Source organism: Myotis daubentonii, chromosome 2 (genome assembly GCF_963259705.1).
Source record: "Myotis daubentonii chromosome 2, mMyoDau2.1, whole genome shotgun sequence".
Classification (NCBI taxonomy): domain Eukaryota; kingdom Metazoa; phylum Chordata; class Mammalia; order Chiroptera; family Vespertilionidae; genus Myotis; species Myotis daubentonii.
Genome location: NC_081841.1, coordinates 74,125,943 through 74,138,774, shown reverse-complemented (window position 1 = coordinate 74,138,774; position 12,832 = coordinate 74,125,943). Strand labels below are relative to the sequence as shown.

The 12,832-nt window shown below is 36.9% G+C and overlaps 1 protein-coding gene across 3 annotated transcripts in view; it reads left to right on the top strand.

Annotated features, from left to right (window-relative positions):
- The window catches only part of CAPS2 (calcyphosine 2), a 54,017-nt gene that overhangs the window by 29,268 nt on the left and 11,917 nt on the right, over window positions 1-12,832 (top strand). For all 3 annotated transcript variants that reach the window (XM_059683662.1, XM_059683661.1, XM_059683663.1), the window contains 6 exons: window positions 3,005-3,079; window positions 4,171-4,266; window positions 4,355-4,448; window positions 8,746-8,864; window positions 10,036-10,112; window positions 11,781-11,935. In XM_059683662.1, the coding sequence (XP_059539645.1) occupies window positions 3,005-3,079; window positions 4,171-4,266; window positions 4,355-4,448; window positions 8,746-8,864; window positions 10,036-10,112; window positions 11,781-11,935 (616 nt within the window). The remainder of the gene's footprint in view (window positions 1-3,004; window positions 3,080-4,170; window positions 4,267-4,354; window positions 4,449-8,745; window positions 8,865-10,035; window positions 10,113-11,780; window positions 11,936-12,832) is intronic.

The window sequence follows — 12,832 nt, the reverse complement described above, 5'->3', positions numbered from 1 at the left end:
TCACTGAAGCAAGCAAGCCTCATGTTAGTTTCAAGCTGCTGGCTGCTGGCCGCCATCTTGGCTAGCAGTTAATTTGCATATCGCCCTGATTATCCAATGGGAAGGGTAGTGGTCGTACGCCGATTACCATGTTTCTTTCTTATTAGATAGGATTCTAGTTACAATTCCCTTTTCAGTTGTATTTGCTGAACATCTATTTTCCTACCCTGTGGTTGCCTTTACACTCTCTTGATCAGCGTTCTTAATTTCAGTTTGCCATTCTTTCCATTTGTTGTTAGTGTCCTTTGTGTATTATTTTTTAAATATATATTTTTTTTATTTGAGAGAGATAAAGGAATGGAGAGGGAAAGCAGGAGAGAGAATAATCCATGTATGAGAGAAACATTGATTGGTTTCCTCCTGCACGCCCCTTACTGGGGATTGAGCCTGCAACCTGGGCATGTGCCCTGGCCGAGAATCAACCGGTGACCTCTTGGCTCATGGGTCAATGCTCAACCAAATGAGCCACACCATCGGGGCTTCTCTATCTTCTTTAAAAATTTTCTGCCAACCATAAACTCATTATCTCTCTGACTTTTAATGCCATTTATCAAGTTGTTATAAATTCATGGTAGGCTTCTAGGCTTTTTCTTTGGTCTCATCTACCTGTAATATATTTTTGCACCAATATAATTCTATCTTTTTTATTGTTGTTGTTGTTGTTAATTCTCACCCCAGGATATTTTCTTCCGCTGATTTTTAGAGAGAGTGGGAGGGTGGAGAGGGATGGGGAGAGGGAGAGAGAGAAGCATTGCTGTGAGAGAGACACATCTATTGGTTGCCTTCTGCATGCACCCAGACCAGGGCTGGGGATCAAAGCTGCAACACAGGTATGTGCCCTTGACCAGGAAGCAAGCCCATGACCTTTTGGTGCAGGACCCGAAGCTGTTTCCATTGAGCCACACTGACTAGGGCTATAATTCCATCTTAATTAGTATTGCTTTATATTAAATACCTGCAGCTTGTTTATCTTCAATATTGTCTTAGCATACTGGGCCCTTTTCTCTTTAATAGAAATTTTGATTAAGTTAGTTTAGTTCTATGAAAAATTCTATGGGGATATTGATTAGAATTATTGAATTTACGGACTTCACCCCCTCCCTTTTTTTATTATTCCCAATAGAAGAGGAGAAAATTCTGCTTTATAGAGTTAGAAGCAGAAAATTGGCATGTCTTCTCGTCTCTTCCTTGGGAATCAGCTGTCTGCAGAAGTACACATTCTGTTCTATGCATTATATTTTACAAGTACCTCCCCAATGGGAATGAGTGAATTGTCTGTTAAATTCTAGCATCAAAGACTTAACTTCCTGTTGCTGTATTCTTAAACTCAATAATAAAATTCATATTTTGATCTTAACCTGCTTAATTCTTATTTCTGTATCGGTTAAGAACTTGGGTAGGTTATTGTTACTGCTTATCAGATACCTAAAAGCCCAATATGGAACTTTCCATTAATAATATAGATGCCTGTTTACTTCTTTTATGTTTTCACGGAGTCACTAGACTCATTGAAGCTATTACTTCAACTTATCACTGTTATGCTGAGTTCTGTTCACCTTTGAGAAGCAATATAATGTAATGGCTATGAGCAAGATTTTTTTTCTAGCTTTGCCATGTACTAACTGTATGTCTATGTAAAATTTACTTGTGAAATGGGGATAATAATAATTACTTCACAGAGTTATTGCAAGCATTAAATAAGCCAATACACATTGAAGTGATTTTAATAATAGTGTCTAGGAAGTTCTCAATAAATAGTAACTATTATTAAAGCTGTTACTTTCTCAGCATTTAGAGTTGTTTGTGGCACATAATGGGCATTCAATAAGCACATTAATACTAATGGATTAAATTGAATTGAGATGATCAAGCTTTTATGGCTCTACCCTGTGTTCACAAACTCATTTGGTCTACTGCCTCTTGTTGGCTGTATCCTGTTTACCTTTCATAGAGACCTAGGTTTTATAGAAATAAAACACTTGAAGATCTTTATATCCCTTGCAATTTGCATTGTTGCAATGTTATTACACCTGCAGGATATATCATAAGACCATTTAGGAAGGCAATTAAAAATATATCACTGAATATTAAGATTTCTTAACATGGAGATTATTGGTAGTAGAGTGCCAACGTGTGTACATTGGTGCTTTGCTTCATATTATTAAACAGAACTTTAAGAAGAGCAGTCTTTGTGAGATCACTCAGTGCCGTCTGAAGGCCGTAAAGACTAAATGTCTGATCTGAGGTCTCATGGACCAACTCCAAGGCTAAAACCTCATCGAATTCTCTTTTGCACTCGCCTGGATTTTGGTAAGAAATGTTTTGAGCTACCCCTACTGAAAACCTGACTGCTAGTGACTTAAACAAGTCAGGATTTATTTTTTATATATAACTAGCTTCTGGACGTTGTTGTTGGTTTTACTTCAGTAGCTCAGAAATGGCACAGCTCTGGGCTGACTTTTTCCAGGTTTGATTGGCCTTTCTGACATGGTTGCTTGATGGGTATAGTGGCTCCTAGTGTCATATCCCTGCCATGTTCACAGTCAGGAGCTCTTCCCATGCCACTCTCTTATCCGGACAAACCAGTCTTTCTTGGAAGTTTATTGGTAGAACTGGGCTGCTCGGTCACGTAAAATTGAAGAGGCTAAGAAAGCAAATTCTATGGTGGAAGGAAAACAAGGAGAATAGGGTTAGAAATGCCGTCGGGTTAGCCCTGCAGCAGTGCCAGTCACATAGCACTATGCTACTGTACATTCTAACATAAAAGTTGCTCGTCTTGCGTGCCATATTTTAGGTTTATACTTATGTGTCTGCTGCAATGATCAATCTGGAAAAAAGAGGTTAAATGGTCATCTTAATGCAATTTGTGCATTTCAAAACATTAACAACTTTTTTTGTACTTTTATTATTTATATCAAGTGTATGTAACTTTAAAATCATTGTTGACAAATGTGTTTCTTAACAGGATAAAAACACATTCTACATTAACCGAAAATATGCTTTCTCATAAAGTACAATTTGACTGTAGGATCATATCAAGGTAATTATAATTTTATTAAACTTTTAAATCTTATGATTATAAAATGTATCCTATTTTCAAATAGAAATGACAATAGTGAGATTAGTTAAATTTGTCACAAATAAGTGAAAATGTGAATTTAGAAAAAACATTTTTAGGTAATATATATCGATCTGTTATAAAAATTATAGGAAGTATGAACCTAACTAAAAGCATTTTAATTAGAAGTTATTTAAAATGTGATTTTAAAATGTCTTTAGAAAAGAAATAGAGAAGTGAATTTTTAAAAGGTATATATTATTACCAGAAGATTCTAAGCCATGGAAAAAATAACCTTTATGTAAGCTGCTTTATATAATTTCATGTTAATGGCTTAAGTTAGAGTAGATTATTGATAGATGCAAGAAGATGACAAAGTAGATGATTCTTAACTCTCTTTTCGCTGTCTTATAAACTTCCAGTAAAATGTAAATGCTACTTGATATTCTTTGTGTACACTACTGGTAAAGTCTTTTTTTTTTAACTATCATGTTTGTTTAATGATTTTAAACTTTCTTGGACAAAGGGTAATAAATGCACATCCTTGATTGGCTTCTTGAAAACTCAACATTTTTTTAAAGATCTTTCACTTTACCTTAAAAGTCTATATCAAATTAGTAATCTGTTTATCCATGTTCATATCAGTGTAAGCTAAAGCTTTTTCTCCATCCAAATCTAACTAAAATGGGCACTGCACAAGCTGTGGCATGTTCTTCCCGTGGCTTCCCCTCCAGTGGTCGGCAAACTCATTAGTCAACAGAGCCAAATATCAACAGTACAACGATTGAAATTTCTTTTGAAAGCCAAATTTTTTAAACTTAAACTATATAAGTAGGTACATTGTTATTAACTTAATTAGGGTTCTCCTAAGGCTTAGGAAGAGCCACACTCAAGGGGCCAAAGAGCCTCATGTGGCTTGCGAGCCGCAGTTTGCCGACCATGGCCCTAACCCCTGCTCATTGCCACACACTCCAGGGAGTTAATATCATCCCTCTGACGAGATGATTTTAGCTTATTATTTAATTTGAAAGTGATCTTATTCGAAAACTTTTGATATTATTTTCTTATTCTAGAAATGGACGTGATGCTTGCAGAGAGCTGGTTGGGTTCTTTTTTATTCATGATCAGTCCCTTACAATTTACGAATATCGGCAATTTGGGAAAAATAGGTATGCCATAAAGCATTGTTACATTTCTCAAGATGACTACTTCCGAGAGAAGCTGACTAATTTCACATTCTTGTCATTTAACTTCTAGAACAAATGTGCTTCCTTTTATTAAAAAAAGCACTTATAGTCATCAGTGTGGGCGAAGAAAAGGCAAACAATACCAACTTGGCGATTTTTATATTGTAAGTTTGTGTATGTGTACAAAGGTTTAATTCCAGGTGTTGGATTTTGTGGGTCCTGTGGGGCTGGAGGAGTGGGCTTCTCTTCTTAGCTGGTTCTCCTTCCTGAGCAGGGGCATTTATTTGTGTGAATGGCCAATGGTTGGTGTTTCCCTGGAGGTTCTGCCTCTCAGACTCAGACCCCAGTGCTCTGAATCGAAGCATAGCTTTTATTCCCTGTAATGTTACCTCTGCCCCCACCCAAATCCACAATGTAAGCCGTGAAGAGCTTATTTCTTAGTACTTTTAAAGGCTTTCCAGGGCCCTAGCATTTTTCTCAGTGGTTAGAGCTTCTGCCTCCAGAATGAACCTGTCTCAGGTTGGATTCCAGTCAAGGCCACCTACCTTAGTTGCAGGCTCAATCCCTGGCCCTGGTTGGGGCACGTGCCAGATGCAACCAACTGATGTGTCTCTCTCACATCGATGTTTCTCTCTGTCTCTCCTCCTCACTTCTCCTTCTAAAAAAAAAAAATCAATGGAAAAAATATCCTCAGGTGGGGATTAAACAAACAAACAAAGGTTTTACAGGGCTGTGCCACTGGGCTAGGGGCAATGCTCCACCTAAAACAGGCTTATCTTCTGGGGACACGTGGTTTTTCTCCACACAGAGGGGTAGTTGGTTCTGGAACTGTCATATATCTGATAGTCAGTTTATCTTTGTGATTTTCCACCTCATGTAACTCCTGGCATATGTTGTATCACAAGGAATTCCTAGAATGGGTTGATAATCTATAATAATAGAAGTGTAATGTGCTAATTAGACTAGATATTCTTCCAGATGAAGCCGTGGCTGCTAGGGAAACCCGGGTCCCAGGTCCCAGAGGGAAGCCGGTGCCAGTAGCTGGGGGAAGGAAGGCCTATTCTTGCATGAATTGTGTGTATTGGGCCTCTAGTAGATAATGTTACAAATCTGTATAGTGCTCCTATATTTTAAATCATTATATTCACACTAGAGGCCTGGTGCATGAATTCGTGCATGGGTGGGGTCCGACTGGCCCACCCCAATCAGGGTTGGGGGGGGGAGTGATCGGGGGCAGGGCCAGTTGGGAGGGGCCTCAGGTGGTTGGCCAGACAGCCCCACCCCCTGATAGAACTCCTGGTGGAACTCCAGGTTGAGGGGACAATTTGCATATTAGCCTTTTATTATATCGGACTAGAGGCCTGGTGCACAAAATTTGTGCATGGGAGTGCATCTCTCAGCCTGGCCTGCACCCTCTCCAATCTGGGACCCCTCAGGGATGTCCAACTGCCTGTTTAGGCCCGATCCGATAGCCCCCAACTGCCCTCCCCTGCTGGTCTATTCACCCCAAACTGCCTTCTCCTCCCGGCCCAATCACCCCCAACTGCCCTCCCCTGCTGGCCTGATTGCCCCCAACTGCCCTCCCCTGCTGTCCTGATCACCCACAACTGCCCTCTCCTGCCACAACCCGCCTTTTCCGCCAGGACCGGCCTCCTCCACACCGCATGGAGCCACGGGACCCCCAGGCCTCACTGCGCAGAGTGGCCACCAGGCCCCGCCTTTGCTGTGCACATGGCCATCTTGTGGTGGCCATTTTGTGATGACGTCACGCGCGAGGGCGCGAGGACCACCTAGGTTTTTATTAGTTTAGATGTTATCTCATGATTACAATGCAGCACTATCCACTGTGATCATTCATGTAACAAATACTGTATATTCATAAGCTATGCATTAGAGAGAGCATAGTGGGTAAGTCAGACCCATTCCCTGCTTTTGTTGAGTTTAGTCTAATGGGAAACATTGTCAGATAGGAGGGGTAATAATTTAGATTTGTGGAGTCAAAGAAGGATTCATGAAGAAAGTGCCATCTAAATTTCACTAGAGGAGGAATTAACTAGATTGGATAGGGAGATAGGAGAGGTGAGGGAAAGTCTGTCTGGAGTATAGAGTTCAGGGTTGGTGTTGTCAAGAATGAGTCAGAGCTTACTAACAGCAGCGTCTGTTAAAGAGTTACCCAAAATGTGTTGGGTTCGATTCTGGCTCAGGGCACATTGCTGGGTTGTGTACTGAAGGTAACCGATGGATGTTTCACTCTCCTTCTCTCCCTTCCCCTCTCTAAAAATCAATAAAAAAAAACACATATCCTCCAGTGAGGATTTAAAAATAAATAAATAAATAAATAAATAAAATGTGTTGGGGAGTCATTGAGAGATAAGATGTGGATAGAATGTGGAGAGAGAGGTATAAAGAACCAGATTGGATTGAAATACAGAGATTTAGAAAGGAGGTTATGACAACCTGAAGTAGGCAGGTGGCTGTGTCTGTGAAACTAATTAGAAAAATAAAATGAAAAATCCTCTTTTGGAGGTAGAATCAGTAAGATGTAGTGACTGTCAGGTGAGGACAAACTTTACATCTTAAGCTGGGATTAAATAGAATATACACGTGTCATTCAAGTCTGCCTCTTGAGATCTGAAGAAAATCAGCTCCGACTCCCACTTCACAACCTGCGGAAAGGATGTCTAATGCCTACCCCACGACTGAAGTTACCTCTGGCTCTGAGTGCTATCTCCAATAAGTTAGTGTGGTTTATGATTTATTCTACCATTCCTGTTCTATGTCACTTGAAGCAGATGTGGAACTCTGCTGCCTTTGATGATTTCCATCAAAGAAAAGAAGAAGAAAAGGGAGAGAGCAGGGGAAATCTGCACGCAAATTTGATGCTTTGTGTGTATGGCAGACAATTTGAGAGGGACATGGAGGGAAGTTAATATTGCAGCAGTGTCAGCAGCTTACAATTTATTAGACATTCTTATTCTTAGATATATGTCCCTTGAGAATTTCCCATGGTAAAGGCACCTCCTCTTCAATATTCTATTTTTGACTCCTCCCATCTTTTTCTCCTCCCTTCAATACTCCATTTCTTTATGCAGAAATATTCTACCTTGTCCTTTATTTTGGGGGTGGGGGTGTTCTTCTGATTTCCAGATGTTACTCTGGAACTTTTCTATATGCCCCACCAAGGTCTTTTCCTAAACACTTCCTAAAAGAAATTTTAGTGCCAGCTATTAAGATAATAATCAAATAAACACACACATGCCCACAGGCACACATGTGTAAAAAGTGTACCCACATATGTTCATTCATATGCATGAATGTATAGCTTCAGATTCACGGACACAGATCACATGGATGTAACCTATGCACACATGAATACATACACACATTTGCTTTGTATGTATGTTCTTATATGTATAGCCCTACTACCCAACCCACATAGTCTCTTCAACTGCTTATTATGATTTAAAAAAGCATTTATATACATCCTATATAATAAAAGGCTAATATGCAAATTGACCAGAGGAACGACTGGTCGCTATGACACACACTGACCACCAGGGGGCAGACACTCAATGCAGGAACTGCCCCTTGGTGGTCAGTGCACTCCTACAGGGGAAGTGCTGCTCAGCCAGTAGCTGGGCTCAAGGCTGGTGAGTGCAGTGGTGGTGGCAGGAGCCTCTCCTGCCTCCGTGGCAGTGCTAAGGACCACTTGGGGGTCCTGGACTGCAAGAGGGTGCAGGCCAGGCTGAGGACCCCCCCACCCCCCGTGCACGAATGTCATGCACCAGGCCTCTAGTTTCAAATAAAGGAGGAAGCACTTAGAGTTACAAGTTTTCTTAAGTAAATGCTCCAGGAAAAAGGAGAGGAGAGAAACCTCTTCCATTATTTTTAAGAGAGAAAATTAAACTTCCCATCTGACTATATTTATATGAATGACTTAGAGATCAAAATAATAACCATTTTCTGAGTAGGTTAAGTATATTTGATAGGAATATTTTATTGAAGCCTGTAAGTTCAAATTAGGTTAAAAGTAGGTTTTATGCTTATGTGATGTTTGTTATCAAAAGACTAGTTGAAAAAGTGTGATTGATCTATCACAGTTCATCAATTTGCAGTACACCTTTCTGAGCATCAATAGCTGTATTTTCATTTGAATAATTTGTCATTTCTTCCTAAGATTCTTATGAAGATCGAGTTCTTATATTATGTTTCTACACGGATTGTTAAATAGATGATTATTCTAATTCAGAGATTGATGGGGAGATTAGTTCCTTTATTTTCCTATATTATTAGTTGAAGCCTGTGTGACTTCTAAATGGTCTCTAAAATGCTTTTTAAAAATCATTATAAAAGTATACCATGTCACATAGTCAAAATTGAATACTTAAAATTAGTATTAGTTGTATTTTACTTCTTTTAGGCATTATAAGTTTTAAATAATTCATCTGTTAATTTTTTTAGGGTGCAAACTTGACATTTTTAAGTTCTGATCATCTCAGACTTCCAGAAAGCATAAAAGAGAACACATTACTTATCCTTCGAATCACAAATATTGATCGTGTAGCTTCGGATGATCTCAGGTAAGTCACACATGCATTTGTCATTTTGAAGGAAAGTGAAAACACTGTTATTTATTATCTTAAAATTAAATTCAATTCCAAAGCATTTTGACTTAAGTTAGATTTATATTTTTTAAAACAAAGCATAGCCATATCTGTCTATTTTATTTACCTCACACTCCATGTGTGGAAACAGTTACAATCAAGCAAAGAACAAAAATGTCCCATTTTATGTTGAAGAATCTGTATTAATTGGCCTTTGCTGTAACACTTCTATTTTATAAAATGCTAAGACAGAAATAACATTTAAAAGATGAGCTACAGTACATCACACTATAGCAGTGATGGCGAACCTTTTGAGCTCGGCGTGTCAGCATTTTGAAAAACCCTAACTTAACTCTGGTGCTGTGTCACATATAGAATTTTTTTGATATTTGCGACCATAGTAAAACAAAGATTTATATTTTTAATATTTATTTTATATATTTAAATGCCATTTAACAAAGAAAAATCAACCAAAAAAATGAGTTCACCTGTCACCTCTGACACGCGTGTCATAGGTTCGCCATCACTGACCTGTAGTTTAATTTCCCCACATTTTAGTGTGATGTTTTGTTTTTATAGCATTAAAAGTGTCTTGGGTCCTACATGTTACTAGTGTTCATTGATTGCTAATATCCATAATGTAAAAATAATGCTACGAGTATAAAAGGCTTTTAAATGAATTGTACTTATGTTAATTATTTTTATATATGCTATTGTTATTGCTGAGTGCTTCTTAGTGGTAAATATAGTGCTATTCTGTGTTTCTTAGTGATAACTATAATTCATTTTATTGTATGGCTCAAAGTGAATGCATTTTTTAGTTTTCCAAAATAGCACTTTATACTTTGCAAGGTAAAACTGCTTTTAAATTTAATAGTTTTAATTATTTTAAAAGAACAATGAAATGGCCACAAAAATGAATATAATGTTTAAAGATAATTCTCGGAAGGTTTTAAGGATTTTAGCCTGTGATTTAGCATATTTAATCCTCCCAGGTATGAAATCAGCAGGTGGAAGGTGGGACTTGATTAATCTTCTAACTTTGATAGAGTTTCACTGAGCCTTGAGCAGGGAAGAGCTGAGAGTTTCCGCACTCAGAGTTACAAAACAGATTGTATTTTTTTCGTTGTGAACATGTCAATTGCAGAACTGATTCTGTGCAACAGGAGGATGATACAACCAGGCAAGAGGCCAATGATAGGCTGGTCTTCAAAGCCATTCAAGGTCTGTGTCAGTTTAGTATACTCTCAAGTATTTTAAATTTTTAACAATTTTCTGTGTAAGTAGTAAAGCAGTATTTTTCAGGTATTTCTTAGTTCTATGGCACTTGACTTATATTTTCTATTTGCTTATCTTTTTTGCAAGTTAATTATGTACATATACATATATATGGTTTCCCAAAAAATGTATACACATACTTTGAATAATTATAAAGGTAGTTTTTATTAAAATACATTTCATTTTCAAAATTGAGCTATCAGCTGTTAAAGGGTGTATATATTTTGGGGGCGTACACTGTATATGTTTACAAGTATTTTTAAAGATTTCTCCTACTTTAATAATCCTATCTAACTGAATAACTAGTATTATATGAATTATGAATTTAACAACTAGAAAGAAGTAGGCAATATGGGTTTATTCATGAACTGAATCACGTAGCTAATTCTGTAATATAATACTTGTCTTATGCATTAATGATGATATCCAAAAGAGATTTGTAGTAGCTTAGTGTAAAAGAAAAATGAGAGATTGGGAGCCAGATGTGGTTGGACACTGTCATTCAATAGACATATAATTGTTTAATTCTCTTGTACCTCTTTCTTCACCCTTAAAATGCAGAAAACAATTGGTTTTATTAACTTTACATAGTTGATGTAATATATGTAGGCTTTGGACACTAACACATATTACAGATTTTATTTCTAGAGTCTAATCTTCTACTACAGTATACTAGGCTCAGACAATTCTTTTGTTGAATTTCTTAGCCTAGAAGTAATCACAGAGAGTCATCATATAATTTATGAATTTTGATAAACCCTGTTTTATAATTTAAAGATGATCACAGAGTAAGAAGACTAGAAACATTTTAAAGTTGTCAGAATTGGTATTTGAAGTCTCAAATATTCTTGATGCCATTGTTTGTAAATTGTTTATTCTATCATAGTCAATACAATATTTGTCACTATTGTGTCTAGTGATATTTACTTCCTCTATATATTTTATTTACTATGTTATTAGTAAAGTTCCCTATATTTTCTTGAGATGGTACAAACTGCACTAAGTGAAATCACTGATCCACAAAGAGAATACTAGGGGCCTAGAATATAACTTCTTATGAATTCCTGGAAGAAAGGATTACTTTCAAATGTATCAGTACAGAATAACACTCCAAGCCTTGATGCTCTTTCACATAGAAGTTTTAATTTGAAAATTGCAAACTGTTTTAGACATTTTGAACTGATCATCTTTGAGTGACTTGCCTGGTGTCAATTTTGTAATTCATTTGAACAACAAAAACAGAGGAAGGAGATGAAAAAAATGTGTGATTGTTAGATGAAGAGGATGCCTAGAAAACGAAATTTTATTTGTAACATTTAGGTTATTTTCATGCTGATAAAGTGAAACATTGTTTTCCTATATTTAAAAAATAACACTTTCACCACACAGTGGTGCTATAGTTCTGGTATATTTGCATGCAATTTTATATATAACCTTCTTTATTAAAAGGATTCTATTTTTCAAAGTTTTTTTTTTGTCAGTCATACATACAGTTAGGTTGACATTACTCATATCAGTTACATCAAGTTTAACTTTCTTACATGAGAGACAATTGCAATTTGATAAATTTGTGAACAGGAAGTATTAGTTTCCTTCTTTCCTCTTCCTAAACAGATAAGCTAAAAGAACAGCTACATAAAAGAGGTGTCCGTATTTTGACTGCAATGGGAAAATACTTTCAACAATTGGACAAGGAAAGAAATGGACTTTTAGATAAAGCAGATTTTAAGCAAGCTCTAAAAGTCTTCCACTTAGAAATGTCTGAAAAGGTATGCATACAGATACTTCACTGCATGAATGATTTATTATTCTTAGGTGATATTCTTCACTTCTCTACTGAAATTTTAGTAGTTCATTTGTCTCCTTCTTCTTCTTTATGCCCTGTTATTAGTATTAAGCCACTAGGTACTAAGCCCTGTTGATTTTTTAAAATTTCAACATTCATTCCTCTACCATATATATAAGTGGGGTTCTCCCCCAAAATGTATACACACTTTAACAGCTGATAACTCAGTTTTCACTCCTTCTCAGGTTTAACTGATTTGAAATAATGGGTGAAGCTAGACTAAGCTCTGAACAAAGAAAATTTATCCTAAAGTGTCTCTAGACTTTTTTTATGGGGATACATAAAATATAAAGTTTACGGTACAAAACTGGCAATAGTCGATGAATTGAGGGTACATAAATACTTAACAATCTGATTCTTTATGTTTGGGATTCCATTGCTTTGAGTCATCAGCAGTGCTTGGACCAGAACAGTCATCACTTTGAAAACAGGCATTGACCGGGAAAAAAAAAATTATTCATTTCTGTAAATTCTTTTAAAATTTAAAAATGAACTATATGTTAATAAACACTGACTTTCTAATAACTCAAAGTGTGTATACATTTTGGGGGGACACTCTGTATATTAAGAACATATTAACTAGCCATTATCCAAAGTTCTGAAAAGATATGCTCTATCCTCAAAGGTCTTCACAATAAAAGGATAGAAAGATATAAATAATTACAAAATGACATGTGTTAAGTAGAACATGCTTTCAGAACACCTGGGATAAATTTCAAATCAGGTTATAGGGAAGGTGAGGGAAGATCGTAGAAGGATTCCTGGAGGAGGACGTATCCCAGCTGAATTGTAAACATGAGGAATTATCAGACAAGAGGGG